The sequence below is a fragment of the Hyperolius riggenbachi genome, chromosome 6 (genome assembly GCF_040937935.1).
Source record: "Hyperolius riggenbachi isolate aHypRig1 chromosome 6, aHypRig1.pri, whole genome shotgun sequence".
In the NCBI taxonomy this organism is placed as follows: Eukaryota; Metazoa; Chordata; class Amphibia; order Anura; family Hyperoliidae; genus Hyperolius; species Hyperolius riggenbachi.
In genome coordinates, this window is record NC_090651.1 from 138158781 (window position 1) to 138186435 (window position 27655).

The 27655-nt window shown below is 43.7% G+C and overlaps 1 protein-coding gene across 1 annotated transcript; it reads right to left on the reverse strand.

The window, feature by feature from the left end:
- Nucleotides 1-26955, reverse strand: LOC137522560 (dynein light chain Tctex-type protein 2B-like). Its single transcript, XM_068242643.1, has 2 exons — nucleotides 26916-26955; nucleotides 1-586 (listed from the first exon to the last, which is right to left on the reverse strand). The coding sequence occupies exon 2, from the start codon at nucleotides 577-579 to the stop codon at nucleotides 1-3; it is 579 nt and encodes a 192-aa protein (XP_068098744.1). The 5' UTR covers nucleotides 580-586; nucleotides 26916-26955.
- Nucleotides 26956-27655: the final 700 nt, after the last annotated feature.

Sequence of the window (27655 nt, forward strand, 5' to 3'; positions counted from 1 at the left end):
TCATTCATAGTAACCAGCATACACAACACACAGTGCGAAGAGGGAGTGATTCTGGAATAGGTATTCTGCATATGTGTCTGAATTTGGACTCCATACACTTCTGCTACAGCAGCATACAGTTCCTCCGGAGACCGGGCCTATCACCACAAAACACACCAGCTTGTAGCGCTCATAACCGAGTTCTCTCACGGCTGCCTTTACCAGCTCTGCAAGCTGCATTGCTCTATGCTGGCTTGTGGTGGCATCATAACTGCAGTCCTTCAACTCTTCCTCTAAGATAGACCTGATGACTTGTGTTGCTTCTTCTGCAGAAAAGCATCGACTGGGGTTTGGATGGAGATCCAGATCTGGATCCACCGATCTGCATTCTGCCGCATTAGGCTGAGAATGACTTCTTATTTTAATGTTATCCTGAGACACAGCTTTCTTTCTCAGTCCTTGGTCTTGGGCCCTCTGAGTGTAGAGCAGCATCGGAGTCCCAGCAAGAGACCTCATCCCGTCATTCTCACACTTCTTCTGGCGCTGCTTTGGCTTTGGGTAAATCCAGCGCCTCATCTCAGTTTCATTAGCTGACTCCATCTCTCACCTGAGGGTTACAAATTATAGTGATTAGGCTACCAGCTTGTATGTGCTTGCATATATAGGGTATGCAGATAAAGAGTACTTGCATTGGCCATGATGAGATAAATTTGGGCACAAAAACAAACAACTCTATTTCGAACTTGCTGTATTCGCTTTTTATTTTGTTCACTGCAAGAGTTAGTAATCCAGTGCTTTAGCTATGCAGATGAGGCAGTGAAAAGGACCGCAGGAGCGATCTGCAAAAGACGAGTAATTATCTCCCTGCAAGCTCTAGTGGTGATTTACAGGGACGTAGATACTCGTCCCGGGGGGAGGGTAAGTGGTTAGTTAAAGTGAATCTGAGTTGAAAATGAACTGATAAACAATTGTGTCTGTTATTTTTTATTTGTATTATTTATTAAAATGTCTATTTTTCTACTCCTAAAAATGACATTTTTAGATATCCTACCATTTTATTTTATGTTTAAAAACCTAAAAAGTAGTTATGTTTTATTGTCTGAGCTTCATGACAGTCTTTCACGTGTCCTAGAGCTAAAATCTATGAACTTGTGAGAAAACGCGGAAGAGCCGCCGCCATGAGCCAGCGGCAGGCGGCTCTTTCCGCGCATAGTGGCGCCACACATGGAGAGGCAGCCGCCTCCTCTCAGTATGAGGCGGCTGTCTCCGTGCAGGGCTCAACGGAGCGCGGAGAAACCGCCGCGTCGGACGCGTCGGTTAGCGCGCATGCCCCCGCTGTGGAGGTACCGCAGAGCGGGGCTGGTGTGGCTGGGACACGTAGTCCCTCTAGATTTAGAGTGACGCACGCGCGCGCACTCAGGCAGGGTTTATATGACAGCCAGAAGTAGTCAGCTGACCAGGCTGGTCAGCTGACTCTAGCTCCACTACTCATTGGTCCAGCACCGTGGGAGGTGCTGGAGAGGTACATGTGTATATATACTGCTAGCTGGTAATTCCCCTGGTGTCTGGCGTTGCGATCACATACGTGGGAGCACCCAGATCCGTAGTCAGATCCGCAAGTGTGCCGGGACCAGCTGGAGCTGTAATCCTACACTTAGCTAGATTCTGTTGATAGCTTAAAGTACTAGTTTGATTGTGATTATCTGTTATGACTTCCTGCTTGCCTGACTATCCTCCTGAACTCTGATCTTGCACCTCGATATTTCTGATACTCTGTTGCCGAACCCCGGCTCGTCCCTAGACTCTGCTTCTGCCTCCTGATTTTGTACCTCGATATATCTGATACCCCGTTGCCGAACCCTGCCTGTACTTAGACTCCGCCTTTGTCTCCTGATCTTGTACTGTATCTGTCCGTGTGTGTACGACCTGGCTTGTCCAACCTCGAGAACCGACCTTACCGTTAGAGGCGGTTCCTCGCTCTGTTAGCGACCCTTCCTCCTGAGGGTTACTTTCAGACAATCCTTCCTGCTGGCAGCCCGACTCCTCCCGTCTTGGAGAGTCCGGGTCTGCGGAAGGTATCCGTGCAGTACTCCTTACTGCACTGAGGCCTAGTCCTCTAAGTGTTACTGTCACACCCAACACTACACTCTACTCAGGTGAACAGAGGTTAGCTGGTATATCGGATTATCGGTGATACTGCAGATCACTTATAATCTGGTATACATCTGTATTCCCCGTGATACTGCAGATCACCGGTAATCAGATCCTCTCTGTGCTTCACCGATCGTTACAGAACTATTGACTTTTTTTGTTATCTATTATCAGCACTCAGAAGCTATTCTCTGCCAGGGAAGAGTTTTATGGTTGTAATTCCTTATCAGTGAGGGTTACGCTATGGTCCAACTGGAGAGAAAACTGTCACTTGCATACTTGAACTCTTTCAGGCAGAAAAAGAAAACAATAAAGGAACACACCCTATTTATTTGTGTGCTTGGCACTGAACTTACAGTATGTCTATCTTATCATGTCACATGTCACCTCAGGTACACTTTAAGACTGTACTGTTCATGGTAAGATGGTAGCCACCTACAGCCATCCGCACATCTCCAGATTTGGTCCTTAGACACTGTACAGCAATATTTGGTGAAATGCCTTATTGACTTTCTTTCAGCCAACAAATCCCTGCCGACAATGTGCCAGTGCAACAGCTTATGGGGTTTCTACTCCTCAGCCAAAAATAATTTGCTCAAGCACATTCTGTTTATCAGCTGAAACAGAGCTTCTAAACAGGACTGAGTGACTCCAGCTAGGACCTCATGGGGCTGCTATTTTCATTAGGTGGTTAGTAAGAAAGTGGTTTGGGTGGAACATTTCAGTGGCAGCTGTGCTGTTCATTTTCTGTTGGTTTATAAGATGTTGCGCTTGTCCCGCTTCATCTCTGCTTGCTAGCTGCAGGGTTATGTAGACTCTGTCAGGAGTGGCATTGGCAGTAGAACTCTTTATTTGTCTCAATTCTAGGCTAATAAAGGCTGTGAATTTTCTGTTAGGCACCCCCCCTTTCTTCTGTTGTCTTTTGTACTGCCATAGGCTGGGATACTGGGGGTTAAGGTCAACTACCATTGTGGGTGGGCTACTTTTAGACTCAATCACATTATGACGCTCAAACCCAGCCTTTCTGATTTAGTTGAATGGTTATTTTATTTAATTTTTTAACTGATGTTTTAAAGCACAACTGAACTAAGAGGGCTATGGAGGCTGACATATTTATTTCCTTTTAAACAATGCAGATTGCCTGGCTGTCCTGCTGATCCCCTGCCTCTAATACTTTTAGCCATATATCCTGAACAAGCGTGCAGATCAGATATTTCTGACTGAATGAAGTGTGACTAGATTAGCCACATGCTTATTTCAGGTGCGTGATTCAGGCACTATTGCAGTCAAATGTTATGTATTTATAATTAAATTAAAATTACCGCCTCCATATCCTTCTCAGTTCTGGTGTGTTAAAAAAAAAAAAAGAATTACAAAACTCCAAAACTTTAACAAAACTCCAATAAATAGTGCCTACAACCATTTAAACTGCCAATTATTGGTATTAGTCTCTATCACTGTTAAGTTTATGTTGATGAGTAATTGTATGCTATCCTATGTTCTGACCAGATGGAAAATCTTAATCAATGGAGGGCAGCGGTAGATTGGTGGTCCATGTAAAGGTGGCCATACACTTATAGATTTGCAGCAGATTCGACCATCAGATAGATTTCTGGCAGATGCCTGTCAAGTTGAATCTGACAGGAATCTATCTGATGTGTGCCACACACTAGGAACAGATTTCCAATAGATTTCAGAATGAAATTTTTTGGAAATCTATCTAAATGCATTACTGGACCATTAGATCCAATGCAACTCTGTGGGCCATCGACCTGCTGCCAGCAGCAGCTCGTTCCAGATTTTCCATCCTGTTAGATAGATCAAATCGATCGAAATCATCTGCAAATCGATCTATAAATTTGATAGACTTGATTTCTGATTGATCGATGGCTGTAATCAACCAGTGTATGGGCCCCTTTATGCTGTGGTTCAATAGATTTTTCCATACATTTCATGCTAAAGTCTATTGAAAATCAGTGTGCTGTGTGTCTAGCATGTGTACAGTGGCCCCCGATGCTTCCAGTCACCTTCACCAGGGATCACCCGAGATATCGGCTCTCATGTTTATATTAGGCTTAAGCCTTAAGTGGTTAATCTTGCTCACCTAGCCCATGCCTAAAGGTGGCCATACATCAGGCGACTTGGCGGCCGATTCAATTATTAAAATAGAATTGGATGAAAATCGGCACGCCAAGTACATGCCCCACCGACAATGGGACCAATTTCGGCCCCGAAATTGGTCGCATAGTAATAGTTGATCACCCAGTTACCTTTCCGCCGCCTCTGCTTGTCCCCGCAGGCTATGGGTGCCTTCCACTTTGCATGCACGCGCACCCCACGTGGTTTCCTCGTAAGGGGTGCACGTATGATGTCCCACATCATAAATGTAGCCACGTTACTAGGCAACCACTTGGCCGTGTGTATGACCAGTAGAGTGCGCCCTGGGCCTGCAGAGACAAGTGCAGGCGGCGGAAAGGTAAGTATACATTGAGTCGGGACAGCAATGCAGTCGTATGCGGCGTCACAAGGCCGATTCCCATGTGACTTCATGCTGAAATTGATTAGGAATTGGCCTGCGGTGTATGGGTAGCTGACAGATCTCTCTCTTATCAGATTCAATTAGAGAGATTTGTCTCTTGGTCAAATCTGCCCATACATTGCTAGATGTATAGCTACCTCAACACGTCTCCACTTTAAAATTAGGCGTTAACCATTATAATCAAATCATAAAAACTGAATACAGAAAAAAAAGATACAGTAGCAATGTTTGTATTACTGATGAGATTGTAAAAAAAAGACAAGCAAATGTTCCTAGGTTGCTAGTTGAGCTGCTCCATTGAGCTATAGAACTGTGAAATGTGCTATAGAACTACTGGTTGAGAACACACATGTGCATTTTTGTGGTACAAGCATGTATGTTCTGAGTGCATGTAGGTGAATGAGACATTGTACTGTGCATTATTTTGTGAAATGTAACCTCTTCTGAGATTGATGGAAGAAATACTCTTCTACTCAATACTATGCTGATTTATCTAATTTAACCACTTGCCGACCGCACGCTTATACCGTGCGTCGGCAAAGTGGCAGCTGCAGGACCAGCGACGCAGTACTGCGTCGCCGGCTGCAGCCTAATTAACGAGCGATCGCGCGGCTGTAGCCGCGCGATCGCTACGTCACACTCTTCGGCCCCCATGTGACTTCAGCCCGCCGGCCAATCAGCAGCGCCGGCGGGCTGTAAAAATTCAAATCGGCCAATAGAACAGGTATAATACAGTTTGTTTACGTAACAAACTGTATTATACTGCCTGCCTCCCGCTGGTGGTCACACTTAGCGATCGACCACCAGCGAGGAGAGCAGGCACAGTAAGCACACACACACGCACACATTAGGAGCCCCACAGACCCCCCGATCACCCGCAGCACCCATCAGACACCCCCCTGTACCCCCCTGCAGCCCGCAGATCAGACCCAACCAACCCCCATATCACCCATCAATCAATCCCTGTCACCACCTGTCACTCCTATCCATCAGAGCAGACCCCCAACTACCCCTTAGGGGTATCTGATCACCCCCCACACCTCCAGATCTCCCCCCGACCCCCCCCCCCCCCCTGTATACTGAACCTATCTATCTCCCCTGCATCTGTCTATCTCCCCAGTGATCAGCTGCCAATCACCTATCAGTCACCTGTCAATCATCCCTTGTCACCACCTGTCACTGCCCCCCATTAGATCAGACCCCCAACTGCCCCTTAGGGGTATCTGATCACCCCCCACCCCTTCAGATCCCCCCCCCCTCCCCCCGTATACTGCATCTATCTTCCCTGTAATTGCCCGCTGATCAGCTGTCAATCACCTATCCGTCACCTGTCAATCATCCCTTGTCACCACCTGCCACTGCCCCCCATCAGATCAGACCCCCAACTGCCCATTAGGGGCTTCTGATCACCCACCCACCCTTTCAGATCCCTCCGAGACACCCCCCCCTGATCACATCAGCAGTCCATTGTTTACATCTGTTTTTCCCTGTAAACACCCACTTATCACCCGTCAATAACCCATCTATCACCACCTGTCACTCCTATCCATCAGATTAGACCCCCAACTACCCCTTAGGGGTATCTGATCACCCCCCACCCCTTCCGATCCTCCCCACACCGTCCTAGTTCATTGATTGCGTATATTCTCCCCCCTGCCATTGTGTATCTTATCTCCTGTCTGTAAGGCTTGATTGTGCTTTGTTTGGCTACAATTGTCTCAATTGCACTGTGATTGGCATCGATTGTCGTGTGATTGGCTTCGATTGTCACGTAATTGGGCTTCGATTGTCGCGTGATTGGCTTCAATTGCCCGTAATTGGTTTTGATTGTGCCAATTGCCCACTGATTGGCTGTTTTGCCCTGTGATTAGCATCGATTGTCGTGTGATTGGCTTCAATTGTCACGTAATTGGTTTTTGATTGTCACGTTATTGGATTCAATTGGTCCGTGATTGGCTTTGATTGCGCCGATTGCTGTAATTGTGTTGTAATTGTCTCGTGATTGTTTTTGATTATTTGTGATTGCTCTCTGATCCCCAACCCCCCCCCCCCCCCCTCACCATCACTATCCTAGTGATCTAAAAACTTTTTTAGTATCACTAGTGGTAACAAACAGTTAGGCCAGTTATCTAAGCAAAAGGGTTGTTAGTGTCAGTTAGTGCTCAGCCCACTGCACCACAGTCACTAATTAGCGTCATCACTGTCGCTAATCAGCATTGGTACTATATAGTATCTGTAAGTGATTATTAGTGATCACAGTCAGATCTATATTAGGGTCTCTAGGATCCACAAAAAAACGCAGTGTTTGCCCGATCAGACCTGATCGTTCGCCTGCACTGCGTTCAGCCCGCCCCACCGCAGTGACAGAAATTTCTTTTTTCTGATCACTGCAAAAAACACTACACAAGCTGTGGCACTGTAAACATCAGTTTTGATTTTTTTTATCTAAACTCAGTGACCACAGCTTTCTACCTCTCAAGTACTCCCTTTCGCTAGGTAGGTGCTCTTTTCCTGGGTAGTCTCAGAGGAATACCTCCTAAATTTAGCAGGCCACCATGGCAAAAAAGAGGTTTTCCAATGAAGACATCTACAGGTACATGGACCAGTCGGATGAGGATGATTGGGTCGACTTATTCGACGAATCTTCGGGTTCAGAGTACGATCCTGTAGACAGCAGTGGCTCTCAGACCGATAGTTCCGATGACGAGGTTGAGGTCCCGGCTAGAGCCAGGCGTACCACACCCCATGTCACTGGACTGCAGGTGGCGGAAGATCAGTCTCAAGGGCAGCAGAGTGGCGCTGATCTGATTTTTCTTGGTGAGGCATGCACCAGCAGCGCAGCATCTCCTGGGCCTATCAACACCAGTACTTCCGCAGAAGACCCTGATGAAGTGGCGGACACCATCCTGGAAGTAGAAACTGGTTCGGTGGTACGTGAATTAAGATCCGATCCGCAGCCACCAAGTAGACGGGCCCGTACTCCCATTGGTTTTCCAGAGGTGCTGGCAAACCCTGATTGGCATTCCCCTGATCCCGCCGCACCCATACTGCCCCCTTTCACCGCCCAGTCTGGAGTCCAGGTGGAGACAGTTGAACTAGGATCGGCCCTAGACTTTTTTGAACTGTTCCTCACCCAGGATCTCCTTGACTTAATTGTGGCTGAGACCAACCTATATGCCACACAATTTATAACCGCCCATCCGAAAAGCTGCCACGCCCAGCCTTTTCGGTGGAAACCACTCCAAGTTTCCGAACTTAAAATTTTTTTGGGCCTTCTCCTCAACATGGGTATTACTAAAAAAAATGTATTGCGCTCTTATTGGTCTACACGCCAAATACATAACATGCCCGTGTTCTCTGCTGCCATGTCCAGGACGCGATTTGAGATCATCCTGCGCTTCCTGCATTTCAATGACAACGACACCTGTCATGAAAGAGACCACCCAGCTTATGACCGGCTCCACAAAATTCGGCCCCTCATAGACCACCTGTCATCCACATTTGCAGATGCTTATACCCCTGAACAGAACATCTGTGTAGATGAGTCCCTCGTACATTTTACCGGGCGCCTTGGCATCAAACAGTACATCCCAAGCAAGCGCGCCCGGTATGGGGTGAAACTGTATAAGCTCTGTGATAGGGCCACAGGCTATACATCTCGTTTTAGGGTCTATGAGGGAAAAGACTCAAAATTGGAGCCGGTCGGATGTCCTGACTACCTGGGGAGCAGTGGAAAGATTGTGTGGGACTTGGTGTCACCCTTGTTCCAGAAGGGGTACCATCTTTATGTGGACAACTTTTACACAAGTGTGGCCCTCTTTCAGCACTTAAAGTTAGAAGGAATCCGATGCTGTGGCACCGTGCGGCCTAGTCGCCGGGGCTTCCCCCAACAGCTCGTTAACACCAGACTTCAACGGGGGGAGAGGGCCGCCTTGTGTACCGATGACTTGCTCTCGGTGAAATGGAAGGACAAGAGGGACGTTTACCTTCTTTAGAAAAAGATGTTGGTTCGCACCCTTGTGAATAACGGTAGAGTGTGCTGGGGTCAAAAAAGATTTATACTGTGTGTAGAAAAAAGAGGCCCCTCAAAAAGCACCACTCCAGCTACAATATTAACAATTACAAAAAGTCTTTATTAAGCATAATCAGTCACAAAATCAGGAATACAACCTGACAATAAGCTTAAAAACCATGATAAAATGTCCCATAAAATATCTCCATGCTGATAAATATTGCTTGCTGTAATAGTATATAGAGAAAATCTATCTTGCGACAATAAAACATGGATAAAGAGACAGGACAGCAGCTTCTCAATAGAAGCTGCTGCCTGTGAGAACCCGGGTTCAGTATTGCAGTACTATAGCTTTAAGAGGCAATTGAAATGCACAACACCATGGAAAAAATGATTAAATAAGTGAAACATAACACTTAGTGAATATCACCAATAAAAATTGGTTATTGAACAAGTGAAAAACAGGTCCAAGACGCGGACAAAGTGCTGAAATAGTGCAAATATCAAGATAAATAAACACAATCTTACAAAAACTATAACATTGTATGTGCAAATAAGCTCCTAATGGAATCTGACAGTGCAGCAGCCCACAAATGTGTACACAGAGAAAGTGCAATAGGGCAATACTTAGCCAAGTAGAGATTGAGATGCAAGCGTGCAGCAGGAGAGACGGAGGATCCCCTCGAAGCTACCCCACTAGTTACGCGGGCGCAACCCCGCTTTGTCAAGGAGAGGAGGAACCGTGTGTTCACGCCGCGGACCGGCGTTTAAATGGGTCTCGGAAGGTGTGCGCGTCATCCGTGACGTCACCGGAAGTGCAGTCGCGGACAGGAAGAAGGAAGAACCAGTCTGGTCAGACTGGATGCCTCGCTGGAGCGCAAGGAAGGTAATAGTATACTCTGCCACCAAGAAGGAAGTAGAAGATAAACAGTACCACAATAGAAGGGATAAACTATGATTACATGAATAAAAGGCCTATTATTTTATATGATACGGACAACAATAAGAGTTATATACATATATATATGCCACAAACATTGTAATAAAAACCTATTGGAAAACTCGCTTATTTTTGCCTTGCAGTGGCTGTTAAAGGGGAACACCCACCCATCACGCACACTGTTCAAAAGCTCATATTTAGGAGCATGTGCAGCAGAATCTGCCTGTTGCAAATCAGTTCTGGATATAAAGTCCAAATGACAATCCACCTCCGACACCTGCCCTGAAAATGCAAGGTATTCCATTTGGAAGGTTCATCACGTCCCAAAAAGTCCATCCAAAGTATGCTAGTGTCCCATACAGGTTCATAGTCATTCCTTGCAAGGGGCTAGGCGCAGAGGCAGAAGTAGTGTCCAAGTCCGTCAGGCTCGCTGCACATTGCTCCATTTTGGATTTCTTGATCAGAGTCAAATCCATCAAAATCTCCATTCAACAGTGATAATAGCCTCATTGGCATGGTCATTTGTTTCTTGGTATGTAACAGTGCCAGTCGTTCTGATGCTTTTGCTCTTTCGTAGGCCCTGGATATGATTTTTCTAGGGTAGCCTCTCTCTCGGAATCTTTCAGTCATTGTATGAGCCTGGTGTGAGCACTATTGTAATGTAATAATGCATTCACTGCTGTTTCTTTGCGAAAGAGATCCGTGCTTAAGTGTCCATCAGGAGATAGTCTAATTTTCAGATCCAGAAAGTCCACATCATTAGTGTATCTGTTGGAACTGTCAGACCATCCAATATTTTCAATAAATCGGTACTGTCCCTCAAGTAAGAGTCCAGACTGGTGACATGATGCTGTATTTCTGGCCAAGATAAGGATGTCTTCCAATAAAGCATTATAATAACTTGTAGGGTTTCCAATGTCTCGTCTTGATTCTCACTAAGTAGATCCATTAGATCTCCAAGCACCTGCCTATCCAAAGGCTCCAACTGCGCCATTGCTCCACCTCCTCCTTCAAAATATTTCTTAAAAAGTAGTTTCTTTTAGTTCGTTAGATCGTGTACCCTCTGCCGTTTCCCTTTGGGTGTCAAGAGATTTGGATTCAGCCTTCGCCTTATATCTCCTACCGCCCCTCCTGGTTCGTTTTCTAGATCGCTGTCTGAGGATAAAAAATCCTCACTGGTAGATCCCATTTCGCCAAGTGATCTTGGTTCTGATTGGCCACTAGGGTTTAAAGGTGGCCTAGAATTGGGGTTAGGTTGTCCATTAGGCCTGGGTCTATTGGGTTTGGGGAATCTCCTGTGTCTCCTCCTATTGCCTCTATGCTTCCATCTGTAGGCCGCTCCACTGTCAAAATCCTGTCTATCCCTTTCCAACTTTTTTTGTTTACCTTCCACAATGATTTTTTCAAAATTAGCCATGTCTTTTTTCAATTGTTCCATAAATGGTAGTAAAACGGTATCTCTATCAAAGGTCTTAAGTATTGATTCCAAATTTGTTAGTTCAATCTTTTTCTTAATCAAAAGGTCCTCATCATGTTTGATAAGCATATCTATGATGATGACCGAGCATTTGCCCAGGCCCTCCTCCCAGGTGGCTTTGAAATCATCTACTACCTCCCATGCAGGGAAAATTTGCACCCTTAAACCCCTCGGGTAGATTTGATCTTTTTTGTACTGTTTAAGACTGTGGATGTTCCACCACAGTTTCAAAATCATTCTGTTGACATCTTTATAAGACCTACACATTTGTTTGGCCTCCTCAGGGATACCGTTTTCATTACGTGGAACCTTGGTGGTGAATATCATTTCCAATCTCCTGTGCCAACCAGATTCTAGAGTGTCCATATAACCTTCCATATTGCAGGTGAATCCTGATATATGGACTGATCAATACGTGTTCAATAAATATTGATATCTAAACCTCAAATATAAGGGTTATATTCACAAGGTGCTGAACCAGAGAAGAGAAATAGTTAATCCTCTTTGGTAGCAAGTTTAGAAAAAGATGTTGGTTCGCACCCTTGTGAATAACGGTAGAGTGTGCTGGGGTCAAAAAAGATTTATACTGTGTGTAGAAAAAAGAGGCCCCTCAAAAAGCACCACTCCAGCTACAATATTAACAATTACAAAAAGTCTTTATTAAGCATAATCAGTCACAAAATCAGGAATACAACCTGACAATAAGCTTAAAAACCATGATAAAATGTCCCATAAAATATCTCCATGCTGATAAATATTGCTTGCTGTAATAGTATATAGAGAAAATCTATCTTGCGACAATAAAACATGGATAAAGAGACAGGACAGCAGCTTCTCAATAGAAGCTGCTGCCTGTGAGAACCCGGGTTCAGTATTGCAGTACTATAGCTTTAAGAGGCAATTGAAATGCACAACACCATGGAAAAAATGATTAAATAAGTGAAACATAACACTTAGTGAATATCACCAATAAAAATTGGTTATTGAACAAGTGAAAAACAGGTCCAAGACGCGGACAAAGTGCTGAAATAGTGCAAATATCAAGATAAATAAACACAATCTTACAAAAACTATAACATTGTATGTGCAAATAAGCTCCTAATGGAATCTGACAGTGCAGCAGCCCACAAATGTGTACACAGAGAAAGTGCAATAGGGCAATACTTAGCCAAGTAGAGATTGAGATGCAAGCGTGCAGCAGGAGAGACGGAGGATCCCCTCGAAGCTACCCCACTAGTTACGCGGGCGCAACCCCGCTTTGTCAAGGAGAGGAGGAACCGTGTGTTCACGCCGCGGACCGGCGTTTAAATGGGTCTCGGAAGGTGTGCGCGTCATCCGTGACGTCACCGGAAGTGCAGTCGCGGACAGGAAGAAGGAAGAACCAGTCTGGTCAGACTGGATGCCTCGCTGGAGCGCAAGGAAGGTAATAGTATACTCTGCCACCAAGAAGGAAGTAGAAGATAAACAGTACCACAATAGAAGGGATAAACTATGATTACATGAATAAAAGGCCTATTATTTTATATGATACGGACAACAATAAGAGTTATATACATATATATATGCCACAAACATTGTAATAAAAACCTATTGGAAAACTCGCTTATTTTTGCCTTGCAGTGGCTGTTAAAGGGGAACACCCACCCATCACGCACACTGTTCAAAAGCTCATATTTAGGAGCATGTGCAGCAGAATCTGCCTGTTGCAAATCAGTTCTGGATATAAAGTCCAAATGACAATCCACCTCCGACACCTGCCCTGAAAATGCAAGGTATTCCATTTGGAAGGTTCATCACGTCCCAAAAAGTCCATCCAAAGTATGCTAGTGTCCCATACAGGTTCATAGTCATTCCTTGCAAGGGGCTAGGCGCAGAGGCAGAAGTAGTGTCCAAGTCCGTCAGGCTCGCTGCACATTGCTCCATTTTGGATTTCTTGATCAGAGTCAAATCCATCAAAATCTCCATTCAACAGTGATAATAGCCTCATTGGCATGGTCATTTGTTTCTTGGTATGTAACAGTGCCAGTCGTTCTGATGCTTTTGCTCTTTCGTAGGCCCTGGATATGATTTTTCTAGGGTAGCCTCTCTCTCGGAATCTTTCAGTCATTGTATGAGCCTGGTGTGAGCACTATTGTAATGTAATAATGCATTCACTGCTGTTTCTTTGCGAAAGAGATCCGTGCTTAAGTGTCCATCAGGAGATAGTCTAATTTTCAGATCCAGAAAGTCCACATCATTAGTGTATCTGTTGGAACTGTCAGACCATCCAATATTTTCAATAAATCGGTACTGTCCCTCAAGTAAGAGTCCAGACTGGTGACATGATGCTGTATTTCTGGCCAAGATAAGGATGTCTTCCAATAAAGCATTATAATAACTTGTAGGGTTTCCAATGTCTCGTCTTGATTCTCACTAAGTAGATCCATTAGATCTCCAAGCACCTGCCTATCCAAAGGCTCCAACTGCGCCATTGCTCCACCTCCTCCTTCAAAATATTTCTTAAAAAGTAGTTTCTTTTAGTTCGTTAGATCGTGTACCCTCTGCCGTTTCCCTTTGGGTGTCAAGAGATTTGGATTCAGCCTTCGCCTTATATCTCCTACCGCCCCTCCTGGTTCGTTTTCTAGATCGCTGTCTGAGGATAAAAAATCCTCACTGGTAGATCCCATTTCGCCAAGTGATCTTGGTTCTGATTGGCCACTAGGCCAATCATTGTGGAAGGTAAACAAAAAAAGTTGGAAAGGGATAGACAGGATTTTGACAGTGGAGCGGCCTACAGATGGAAGCATAGAGGCAATAGGAGGAGACACAGGAGATTCCCCAAACCCAATAGACCCAGGCCTAATGGACAACCTAACCCCAATTCTAGGCCACCTTTAAACCCTAGTGGCCAATCAGAACCAAGATCACTTGGCGAAATGGGATCTACCAGTGAGGATTTTTTATCCTCAGACAGCGATCTAGAAAACGAACCAGGAGGGGCGGTAGGAGATATAAGGCGAAGGCTGAATCCAAATCTCTTGACACCCAAAGGGAAACGGCAGAGGGTACACGATCTAACGAACTAAAAGAAACTACTTTTTAAGAAATATTTTGAAGGAGGAGGTGGAGCAATGGCGCAGTTGGAGCCTTTGGATAGGCAGGTGCTTAGAGATCTAATGGATCTACTTAGTGAGAATCAAGACGAGACATTGGAAACCCTACAAGTTATTATAATGCTTTATTGGAAGACATCCTTATCTTGGCCAGAAATACAGCATCATGTCACCAGTCTGGACTCTTACTTGAGGGACAGTACCGATTTATTGAAAATATTGGATGGTCTGACAGTTCCAACAGATACACTAATGATGTGGACTTTCTGGATCTGAAAATTAGACTATCTCCTGATGGACACTTAAGCACGGATCTCTTTCGCAAAGAAACAGCAGTGAATGCATTATTACATTACAATAGTGCTCACACCAGGCTCATACAATGACTGAAAGATTCCGAGAGAGAGGCTACCCTAGAAAAATCATATCCAGGGCCTACGAAAGAGCAAAAGCATCAGAACGACTGGCACTGTTACATACCAAGAAACAAATGACCATGCCAATGAGGCTATTATCACTGTTGAATGGAGATTTTGATGGATTTGACTCTGATCAAGAAATCCAAAATGGAGCAATGTGCAGCGAGCCTGACGGACTTGGACACTACTTCTGCCTCTGCGCCTAGCCCCTTGCAAGGAATGACTATGAACCTGTATGGGACACTAGCATACTTTGGATGGACTTTTTGGGACGTGATGAACCTTCCAAATGGAATACCTTGCATTTTCAGGGCAGGTGTCGGAGGTGGATTGTCATTTGGACTTTATATCCAGAACTGATTTGCAACAGGCAGATTCTGCTGCACATGCTCCTAAATATGAGCTTTTGAACAGTGTGCGTGATGGGTGGGTGTTCCCCTTTAACAGCCACTGCAAGGCAAAAATAAGCGAGTTTTCCAATAGGTTTTTATTACAATGTTTGTGGCATATATATATGTATATAACTCTTATTGTTGTCCGTATCATATAAAATAATAGGCCTTTTATTCATGTAATCATAGTTTATCCCTTCTATTGTGGTACTGTTTATCTTCTACTTCCTTCTTGGTGGCAGAGTATACTATTACCTTCCTTGCGCTCCAGCGAGGCATCCAGTCTGACCAGACTGGTTCTTCCTTCTTCCTGTCCGCGACTGCACTTCCGGTGACGTCACGGATGACGCGCACACCTTCCGAGACCCATTTAAACGCCGGTCCGCGGCGTGAACACACGGTTCCTCCTCTCCTTGACAAAGCGGGGTTGCGCCCGCGTAACTAGTGGGGTAGCTTCGAGGGGATCCTCCGTCTCTCCTGCTGCACGCTTGCATCTCAATCTCTACTTGGCTAAGTATTGCCCTATTGCACTTTCTCTGTGTACACATTTGTGGGCTGCTGCACTGTCAGATTCCATTAGGAGCTTATTTGCACATACAATGTTATAGTTTTTGTAAGATTGTGTTTATTTATCTTGATATTTGCACTATTTCAGCACTTTGTCCGCGTCTTGGACCTGTTTTTCACTTGTTCAATAACCAATTTTTATTGGTGATATTCACTAAGTGTTATGTTTCACTTATTTAATCATTTTTTCCATGGTGTTGTGCATTTCAATTGCCTCTTAAAGCTATAGTACTGCAATACTGAACCCGGGTTCTCACAGGCAGCAGCTTCTATTGAGAAGCTGCTGTCCTGTCTCTTTATCCATGTTTTATTGTCGCAAGATAGATTTTCTCTATATACTATTACAGCAAGCAATATTTATCAGCATGGAGATATTTTATGGGACATTTTATCATGGTTTTTAAGCTTATTGTCAGGTTGTATTCCTGATTTTGTGACTGATTATGCTTAATAAAGACTTTTTGTAATTGTTAATATTGTAGCTGGAGTGGTGCTTTTTGAGGGGCCTCTTTTTTCTACACACAGTATAAATCTTTTTTGACCCCAGCACACTCTACCGTTATTCACAAGGGTGCGAACCAACATCTTTTTCTAAACTTGCTACCAAAGAGGATTAACTATTTCTCTTCTCTGGTTCAGCACCTTGTGAATATAACCCTTATATTTGAGGTTTAGATATCAATATTTATTGAACACGTATTGATCAGTCCATATATCAGGATTCACCTGCAATATGGAAGGTTATATGGACACTCTAGAATCTGGTTGGCACAGGAGATTGGAAATGATATTCACCACCAAGGTTCCACGTAATGAAAACGGTATCCCTGAGGAGGCCAAACAAATGTGTAGGTCTTATAAAGATGTCAACAGAATGATTTTGAAACTGTGGTGGAACATCCACAGTCTTAAACAGTACAAAAAAGATCAAATCTACCCGAGGGGTTTAAGGGTGCAAATTTTCCCTGCATGGGAGGTAGTAGATGATTTCAAAGCCACCTGGGAGGAGGGCCTGGGCAAATGCTCGGTCATCATCATAGATATGCTTATCAAACATGATGAGGACCTTTTGATTAAGAAAAAGATTGAACTAACAAATTTGGAATCAATACTTAAGACCTTTGATAGAGATACCGTTTTACTACCATTTATGGAACAATTGAAAAAAGACATGGCTAATTTTGAAAAAATCATTGTGGAAGGTAAACAAAAAAAGTTGGAAAGGGATAGACAGGATTTTGACAGTGGAGCGGCCTACAGATGGAAGCATAGAGGCAATAGGAGGAGACACAGGAGATTCCCCAAACCCAATAGACCCAGGCCTAATGGACAACCTAACCCCAATTCTAGGCCACCTTTAAACCCTAGTGGCCAATCAGAACCAAGATCACTTGGCGAAATGGGATCTACCAGTGAGGATTTTTTATCCTCAGACAGCGATCTAGAAAACGAACCAGGAGGGGCGGTAGGAGATATAAGGCGAAGGCTGAATCCAAATCTCTTGACACCCAAAGGGAAACGGCAGAGGGTACACGATCTAACGAACTAAAAGAAACTACTTTTTAAGAAATATTTTGAAGGAGGAGGTGGAGCAATGGCGCAGTTGGAGCCTTTGGATAGGCAGGTGCTTGGAGATCTAATGGATCTACTTAGTGAGAATCAAGACGAGACATTGGAAACCCTACAAGTTATTATAATGCTTTATTGGAAGACATCCTTATCTTGGCCAGAAATACAGCATCATGTCACCAGTCTGGACTCTTACTTGAGGGACAGTACCGATTTATTGAAAATATTGGATGGTCTGACAGTTCCAACAGATACACTAATGATGTGGACTTTCTGGATCTGAAAATTAGACTATCTCCTGATGGACACTTAAGCACGGATCTCTTTCGCAAAGAAACAGCAGTGAATGCATTATTACATTACAATAGTGCTCACACCAGGCTCATACAATGACTGAAAGATTCCGAGAGAGAGGCTACCCTAGAAAAATCATATCCAGGGCCTACGAAAGAGCAAAAGCATCAGAACGACTGGCACTGTTACATACCAAGAAACAAATGACCATGCCAATGAGGCTATTATCACTGTTGAATGGAGATTTTGATGGATTTGACTCTGATCAAGAAATCCAAAATGGAGCAATGTGCAGCGAGCCTGACGGACTTGGACACTACTTCTGCCTCTGCGCCTAGCCCCTTGCAAGGAATGACTATGAACCTGTATGGGACACTAGCATACTTTGGATGGACTTTTTGGGACGTGATGAACCTTCCAAATGGAATACCTTGCATTTTCAGGGCAGGTGTCGGAGGTGGATTGTCATTTGGACTTTATATCCAGAACTGATTTGCAACAGGCAGATTCTGCTGCACATGCTCCTAAATATGAGCTTTTGAACAGTGTGCGTGATGGGTGGGTGTTCCCCTTTAACAGCCACTGCAAGGCAAAAATAAGCGAGTTTTCCAATAGGTTTTTATTACAATGTTTGTGGCATATATATATGTATATAACTCTTATTGTTGTCCGTATCATATAAAATAATAGGCCTTTTATTCATGTAATCATAGTTTATCCCTTCTATTGTGGTACTGTTTATCTTCTACTTCCTTCTTGGTGGCAGAGTATACTATTACCTTCCTTGCGCTCCAGCGAGGCATCCAGTCTGACCAGACTGGTTCTTCCTTCTTCCTGTCCGCGACTGCACTTCCGGTGACGTCACGGATGACGCGCACACCTTCCGAGACCCATTTAAACGCCGGTCCGCGGCGTGAACACACGGTTCCTCCTCTCCTTGACAAAGCGGGGTTGCGCCCGCGTAACTAGTGGGGTAGCTTCGAGGGGATCCTCCGTCTCTCCTGCTGCACGCTTGCATCTCAATCTCTACTTGGCTAAGTATTGCCCTATTGCACTTTCTCTGTGTACACATTTGTGGGCTGCTGCACTGTCAGATTCCATTAGGAGCTTATTTGCACATACAATGTTATAGTTTTTGTAAGATTGTGTTTATTTATCTTGATATTTGCACTATTTCAGCACTTTGTCCGCGTCTTGGACCTGTTTTTCACTTGTTCAATAACCAATTTTTATTGGTGATATTCACTAAGTGTTATGTTTCACTTATTTAATCATTTTTTCCATGGTGTTGTGCATTTCAATTGCCTCTTAAAGCTATAGTACTGCAATACTGAACCCGGGTTCTCACAGGCAGCAGCTTCTATTGAGAAGCTGCTGTCCTGTCTCTTTATCCATGTTTTATTGTCGCAAGATAGATTTTCTCTATATACTATTACAGCAAGCAATATTTATCAGCATGGAGATATTTTATGGGACATTTTATCATGGTTTTTAAGCTTATTGTCAGGTTGTATTCCTGATTTTGTGACTGATTATGCTTAATAAGGACGTTTACCTTCTGTCTACCATTCACACAGACACGACAGTACAAATTACACGGGCAACAGAGGTCATTGAAAAGCCCCTCGCCGTCCACAGCTATAATGCCAACATGGGAGGGGTGGACTTCAATGACCAGATGTTAGGGCCCTATTTAATTTCCCGGAAAACCAGACGCTGGTATAAGAAAGTGTCTGTGTATTTAATTCAATTGGCGATGTACAACAGCTTTGTTCTCTACAGTAAGGCTGGGAGAACTGGATCTTTCCTTCAATTCCAGGAAGACATTGTTTCGGCACTCCTCTATGCAGAAGGTGACAGAGCCCAACCCCCAAATGCAACTAGCCGGCTGCATGGAAGGCATTACGCCTACCCGATTCCCAGTACCCCAACTCAACGCAACCCCAGAAAAAGATGTCGTGTCTGCAGCAAGGCTGGAATAAGGCATGACACCCCCGTTTACTGTCCCCGCTGTCCTGACCAGCCTGGCCTATGCCTAGGGGAGTGTTATGAGAGGTACCATGAGAAGGCACACTTTTAGAACCTAGGGAACTACAGACACAGCAGTAGGCACACAAGGGTCTCTCAGTGCTATTTCACACTGGCGCGATGCGTTAGGGCAAATTGCCTAGCAAAAGTCACACTTTGCGGTCCCCCCCTACGCCGGAAGTGCTTGACTTAACGCTAGTGCATGCCTACGTTACTGCGTGGCTTCTGCGGCAATTTGGGTCGGCCCGGAAGTCATGTTAGTCTACGGCGACGCAGTTAATTACTAGGCCGAATGCTACTCTTGTGGTATTCCCTGAAGATCTATTTTGGGCGAGACGGTGCGGCGGGCTCGACCGACCGGATAGGCCAGTATGCAGTGTGAACCCAAACATCAGGTTTTGAGAGATCCAAATACACTGGCCTGCCAGAAACCTCTCCTTTCACTTGGGACAGAATGCATAATGTACTTCGCCACATATCTGTGCGATTTGCACTTTGCACATTGACCCATGGGGGAGGAGAAGTTTATCCTCAGCTCGCAGGTAAAAAAAAACAAAAAAAAAAAAAAACAGGTAAGCAAAAAAGTTAATATTTGGTTACCAATGTTATTGTTTGGTTTGAACATATTTAATAAAGTTTAAAAAGTTAATGTTATTGAAGTGCTTTGCTGCTTGCTTGCTTTTTTTTTTTTTTTTTTTTTCTTCTTCTCTCTTTTTTTCCAACCGACCAATCAGCTGCAGCACTGATGATGCATCCTGACAGAAGCATTGCGCTTCTGTCAGGTTACACAAAATCGGTGCATGCAGCGCTGTAGGACGAGATTTCTCCTCCACAGTAAAAAAGATACGTTTGCCGAGGCATATGGGCCAAGGTGTGGTGTTGGGGATTCATATGCTTTGGCAAGCACTTTGTATCAAAAAAGAACTCAAGCAATGATTTCTCCATTCACATCGATCAATGTGGATGAATAAATCAGGATTGCCTGGGCATACGAGCTGGTGGGTTTGGATTTTTGGGGTGGCAGCTCCTATGTCCAGGCGGACGCCTTCCCCTCCTTTTTGTTTTGTTTTTTTCGTTTTTCTTCTCTCTTTTTTCTATCCAGACCGACCGACCGACCGACCGACCAATCAGCTGCAGCACTGATGGTGCATCCTGACAGAAGCATTGCGCTTCTGTCAGGTTACACAAAATCGGTGCATGCAGCGCTGTAGGACGAGATTTCTCCTCCACAGTAAAAAAGATACGTTTGCCGAGGCATATGGGCCAAGGTGTGGTGTTGGGGATTCATATGCTTTGGCAAGCACTTTGTATCAAAAAAGAACTCAAGCAATGATTTCTCCATTCACATCGATCAATGTGGATGAATAAATCAGGATTGCCTGGGCATACGAGCTGGTGGGTTTGGATTTTTGGGGTGGCAGCTCCTATGTCCAGGCGGACGCCTTCCCCTCCTTTTTGTTTTGTTTTTTTCGTTTTTCTTCTCTCTTTTTTCTATCCAGACCGACCGACCGACCAATCAGCTGCAGCACTGATGGTGCATCCTGACAGAAGCATTGCGCTTCTGTCAGGTTACACAAAATCGGTGCATGCAGCGCTGTAGGACGAGATTTCTCCTCCACAGTAAAAAAGATACGTTTGCCGAGGCATATGGGCCAAGGTGTGGTGTTGGGGATTCATATGCTTTGGCAAGCACTTTGTATCAAAAAAGAACTCAAGCAATGATTTCTCCATTCACATCGATCAATGTGGATGAATAAATCAGGATTGCCTGGGCATACGAGCTGGTGGGTTTGGATTTTTGGGGTGGCAGCTCCTATGTCCAGGCGGACGCCTTCCCCTCCTTTTTGTTTTGTTTTTTTCGTTTTTCTTCTCTCTTTTTTCTATCCAGACCGACCGACCGACCAATCAGCTGCAGCACTGATGGTGCATCCTGACAGAAGCATTGCGCTTCTGTCAGGTTACACAAAATCGGTGCATGCAGCGCTGTAGGACGAGATTTCTCCTCCACAGTAAAAAAGATACGTTTGCCGAGGCATATGGGCCAAGGTGTGGTGTTGGGGATTCATATGCTTTGGCAAGCACTTTGTATCAAAAAAGAACTCAAGCAATGATTTCTCCATTCACATCGATCAATGTGGATGAATAAATCAGGATTGCCTGGGCATACGAGCTGGTGGGTTTGGATTTTTGGGGTGGCAGCTCCTATGTCCAGGCGGACGCCTTCCCCTCCTTTTGTTTTGTTTTTTTCGTTTTTCTTCTCTCTTTTTTCTATCCAGACCGACCGACCGACCGACCGACCAATCAGCTGCAGCACTGATGGTGCATCCTGACAGAAGCATTGCGCTTCTGTCAGGTTACACAAAATCGGTGCATGCAGCGCTGTAGGACGAGATTTCTCCTCCACAGTAAAAAAGATACGTTTGCCGAGGCATATGGGCCAAGGTGTGGTGTTGGGGATTCATATGCTTTGGCAAGCACTTTGTATCAAAAAAGAACTCAAGCAATGATTTCTCCATTCACATCGATCAATGTGGATGAATAAATCAGGATTGCCTGGGCATACGAGCTGGTGGGTTTGGATTTTTGGGGTGGCAGCTCCTATTTCTCTCTTTCTTTTCTTTTTGTTTCACATTTTTTGGCAGATATTTGTTCATCCACATTGATCGATGCGAATGAAGGGATGTTTGCCGTTCATTTTTCCTTTCAGCCCAGAATGCACTACCTGTATGCCCAATATAAGGAGTATAGCAGAAATACTGGCCATACATGTAATGATTGCAGAGGCCCTAAAATGCCAGGACAGACCCCACAAATGACCCCATTTTGGAAAGAGGACACCCCAAAGTATTCCGTGAGGTGCATGGTGAGTTCATAGAAGATTTTGTTTTTTGTCACAAGTTAGCATAAATTGTTGTTTTTTGTTTTTTTTCACAAAGTATCCTTTTCTGCTAACTTGTGACAAAAAAGAATTTTTTTTATAAACTCACCATGCCCCTCATGGAATACTTTGTGGTGTCTTATTTTTAAAATGGGGTCATTTGTGGGGTTTGTTAACTGTCCTGTCATGTGGGGGGGGGGGGGGGGGGCTAAATTGTGAGCACCCCTGTAAAGCCCAAAGGTAGTCATTGCACGTTGGGCCCCTTAGCGCAGTTAGGCTGCAAAAAAGTGCCACACGTGCTATCGCCGTACCCGGGAGAAGTAGACCAATGTGTTTTAGGGTGTATTTTTACACATACCCATGATGGGTAGAAGAAATCACTCTGTAAATGACAATTTTTTGATTTTTTTTACACACATTTGTCCATTTACAGAGATATTTCTCCCACCCAATATGGGTATGTGTAAAAATACACCCCAAAACACATTGTACTACTTCTCCCGAGTACGGCAATACCACATGTGTGGCCCTTTTTTGCACCCTAACTGCGCTAAGGGGCCCAGAGTCCAATGAGTACCGTTAGCATTTCACAGGTCATTTTGAGAAATTTGGTTTCAAGACTACTCCTCACGGTTTAGGGCCCCTAAAATGCCAGAGCAGTATAGGAACCCCACAAATGACCCCATTTTAGAAAGAAGACACCCCAAGGTACTCAATTAGGAGTATGGTGAGTTCATAGAAGATTTTACTTTTTGTCACAAGTTAGCGGAAAATGATTGTTAATGGGTTTTTTTACCAAGTGTCATTTTCCGCTAACTTGTGACAAAAAATAAAATCTTCTATGAACTCACCATACTCCTAACGGAATACCTTGGGATGTCCTCTTTGTAAAATGGGGTCATTTGTGGGGTTCCTATACTGCTCTGGCATTTTAGGGGCCCTAAACCGTGAGGAGTAGTCTTGAAACCAAATTTCTCAAAATGACCTGTGAAATGGTAACGGTACTCATTGGACTCTGGGCCCCTTAGCGCAGTTAGGGTGCAAAAAAGTGCCACATATGTGGTATCGCTGTACTCGGGAGAAGTAGTACAATGTGTTTTGGGGTGTATTTTTACACATACCCATATTGGGTGGGAGAAATATCTCTGTAAATGGACAATTGTGTGTAAAGAAATCAAAAAATTGTCATTTACAGAGATATTTCTCCCACCCAATATGGGTATGTGTAAAAATACACCCCAAAACACATTGTACTACTTCTCCCGAGTACGGCGATACCACATGTGTGGCCCTTTTTTGCACCCTAACTGCGCTAAGGGGCCCAGAGTCCAATGAGTACCTTTAGCATTTCACAGGTCATTTTGAAACATTTGGTTTCAAGACTACTCCTCACGGTTTAGGGCCCCTAAAATGCCAGAGCAGTATAGGAACCCCACAAATGACCCCATTTTAGAAAGAAGACACCCCAAGGTACTCAATTAGGAGTATGGTGAGTTCATAGAAGATTTAGCTTTTTGTCACAAGTTAGCGGAAAATGATTTTTATTGGGTTTTGTTTACCAAGTGTCATTTTCCACTAACTTGTGACAAAAAAAAAATCTTCTATGAACTCACCATACTCCTAACGGAATACCTTAGGATGTCCTCTTTGTAAAATGGGGTCATTTGTGGGGTTCCTATACTGTCCTGGCATTTTAGGGGCCCTAAACCGTGAGGAGTAGTCTTGAAACCAAACTTCTCAAAATGACCTGTGAAATGCTAACGGTACTCATTGGACTCTGGGCCCCTTAGCGCAGTTAGGATGCAAAAAAGTGCCACACATGTGGTACCGCCGTACTCAGGAGAAGTAGTATTATGTGTTTTGGGGTGTATTTTTACACATACCCATATTGGGTGGGAGAAATATCTCTGTAAATTGACAATTGTGTGTAAAGAAATCAAAAAATTGTCATTTACAGAGGTATTTCTCCCACCCAATATGGGTATGTGTAAAAATACACCCCAAAACACATTGTACTACTTCTCCCGAGTACGGCGATACCACATGTGTGGCCCTTTTTTGCACCCTAACTGCGCTAAGGGGCCCAGAGTCCAATGAGTACCTTTAGCATTTCACAGGTCATTTTGAAACATTTGGTTTCAAGACTACTCCTCACGGTTTAGGGCCCCTAAAATGCCAGAGCAGTATAGGAACCCCACAAATGACCCCATTTTACAAAGAGGACATCCCAAGGTATTCCGTTAGGAGTATGGTGAGTTCATAGAAGATTTTATTTTTTGTCACAAGTTAGCGGAAAATGACACTTGGTAAAAAAAACCAATAACAATCATTTTCCGCTAACTTGTGACAAAAAGTAAAATCTTCTATGAACTCACCATACTCCTAATTGAGTACCTTGGGGTGTCTTCTTTCTAAAATGGGGTCATTTGTGGGGTTCCTATACTGCCCTGGCATTTTAGGGGCCCTAAACCGTGAGGAGTAGTCTTGAAACCAAATTTCTCAAAATGACCTGTGAAATGCTAACGGTACTCATTGGACTCTGGGCCCCTTAGCGCAGTTAGGATGCAAAAAAGTGCCACACATGTGGTACCGCCGTACTCAGGAGAAGTAGTATTATGTGTTTTGGGGTGTATTTTTACACATACCCATATTGGGTGGGAGAAATATCTCTGTAAATTGACAATTGTGTGTAAAGAAATCAAAAAAATGTCATTTACAGAGAGATTTCTCCCACCCAATATGGGTATGTGTAAAAATACACCCCAAAACACATTGTACTACTTCTCCCGAGTACGGCGATACCACATGTGTGGCACTTTTTTGCACCCTAACTGCTCTAAGGGGCCCAGAGTCCAATGAGTACCTTTAGCATTTCACAGGTCATTTTGAAACATTTGGTTTCAAGACTACTCCTCACGGTTTAGGGCCCCTAAAATGCCAGAGCAGTATAGGAACCCCACAAATGACCCCATTTTACAAAGAGGACATCCCAAGGTATTCCGTTAGGAGTATGGTGAGTTCATAGAAGATTTTATTTTTTGTCACAAGTTAGCGGAAAATGACACTTGGTAAAAAAAAACCAATAACAATCATTTTCCGCTAACTTGTGACAAAAAGTAAAATCTTCTATGAACTCACCATACTCCTAATTGAGTACCTTGGGGTGTCTTCTTTGTAAAATGGGGTCATTTGTGGGGTTCCTATACTGCCCTGGCATTTTAGGGGCCCTAAACCGTGAGGAGTAGTCTTGAAACCAAATGTCTCAAAATGACCTGTGAAATCCTAAAGGTACTCATTGGACTTTGGGCCCCTTAGCGCAGTTAGGGTGCAAAAAAGTGCCACACATGTGGTATCGCCGTACTCAGGAGAAGTAGTACAATGTGTTTTGGGGTGTATTTTTATACATACCCATGCTGAGTGGGAGAAATAACTCTGTAAATGGACAATTGTGTGTAAAAAAATCAAAAAATTGTCATTTGCAGAGATATTTCTCCCACCCAGCATGGGTATGTGTAAAAATACACCCCAAAACACATTGTACTACTTCTCCCGAGTATAGCGATACCATATGTGTGACACTTTTTTGCAGCCAAACTGCGCTAAGAGGCCCACAGTGCAATGACTACTTTTAGGCTTTACAGGGGTGCTTACAATTCCGCACCCCCCAAAATGCCAGGACAGTAAACACACCCCATAAATGACCCCATTTTGAAAAATAGACACTTCAAGGTATTCATTGAGGGGCATGTTGAGTCCATGGCAGATTTCATTTTTTTTTTGTTACAAGTTAGCAGAAATGGAAACCTTTTTTTTTTTTTTTTTTTTGTGACAAACTGTCATTTTCCGCTAACTTGTGACAAAAAATAAAATCTTCTATGAACTCACTATGCCTCTCAGTGAATACTTTGGGATGTCTTCTTTCCAAAATGGGGTTATTTGTGGGGTATTTATACTATCCTGGAATTTTAGCACCTCATGAAACATGACAGGTAGTCAGGAAAGTCAGAGATGCTTAAAAATGGGAAAATTCACTTTTTGCACCATAGTTTGTAAACGCTATAACTTTTACCCAAACCAATAAATATACACTGAATGGGTTTTTTTTCATCAAAAACATGTTTGTCCACATTTTTCGCGCTGCATGTATACAGAAATTTTACTTTATTTGAAAAATGTCAGCACAGAAAGTTAAAAAAATCATTTTTTTGCCAAAATTCATGTCTTTTTTGATGAATATAATAAAAAGTAAAACTCGCAGCAGCAATCAAATAGCATCAAAAGAAAGCTGTATTAGTGAGAAGAAAAGGAGCCAAAATTCATTTAGGTGGTAGGTTGTATGAGCGAGCAATAAACCGTTAAAGCTGCAGTGGTCTGAATGGAAAAAACAGCGCTGGTCCTTAAGGGGGGGTAAAGGCTGAGTCCTCAAGTGGTTAACATAAAATTATATGATCCCCAGACATCAGAACAATACAATATGATGAGTGGCAATAAGTCACTGTGGGCTACTACTGTCGGCTACTGCTATTCCTTCCCTACCTTACTAAATTAACTTGCATTGTATGATTAGCATCCACTTACTTGATGTTTCTTGTAACCCTTCTCCCCTCTGCAGCTCTGTCTGCTCTCAATCCAGCCGTTAGCCCAGAAGTAAATAAACCTGCCCACTGCCAGGGTTGCATGTTATTGCAGCACTTTGATGTTGCCATGAGACCCAGAGTCCCCTGCTGTCACCCCTATACTATTTACTGTGCTTCCATTATTCTTCAGCCAGGCTGGCGTCCTTGTGGGCTCTTAAGAAGCACAAAGAATGCTCCTTATCACAGACATCCAGGTCTATAGCTGATGTGCAGTATTACACTTGTGTGCATTCCCTTCCTGTCTTTACCTCTCAATGCCATTAAAAAGCACAAATATCTCAATTACAAGAAATCGAACATGAGCAACTCCAGACGCAAATCTTAAGCCTCATACACATGGAGAGTTAAAATCGTTAGAAGGAACTCAACTTTCAGTCATTTGAAAATCCAAAGCACAAACGATTACTAAATTATTATTATTTAGTATTTATATAATGCCAACATCTTCCGCAGCACTGTACAGAGTATATTGTCTAGTCACTTAACTGTTCCTCAGAGGGGCTCACAATGAAATCCCTACAGTAGTCATATGTCTACGTATGTATTGTGTAGTATATATATATATATATATATATATATATATATATATATATATATATATATATATATATATATATATCGTAGTTTAGGGCCAATTTAAGGGGAAACCAATTAACTTACTTGTACGTTTTGGGGACGTGG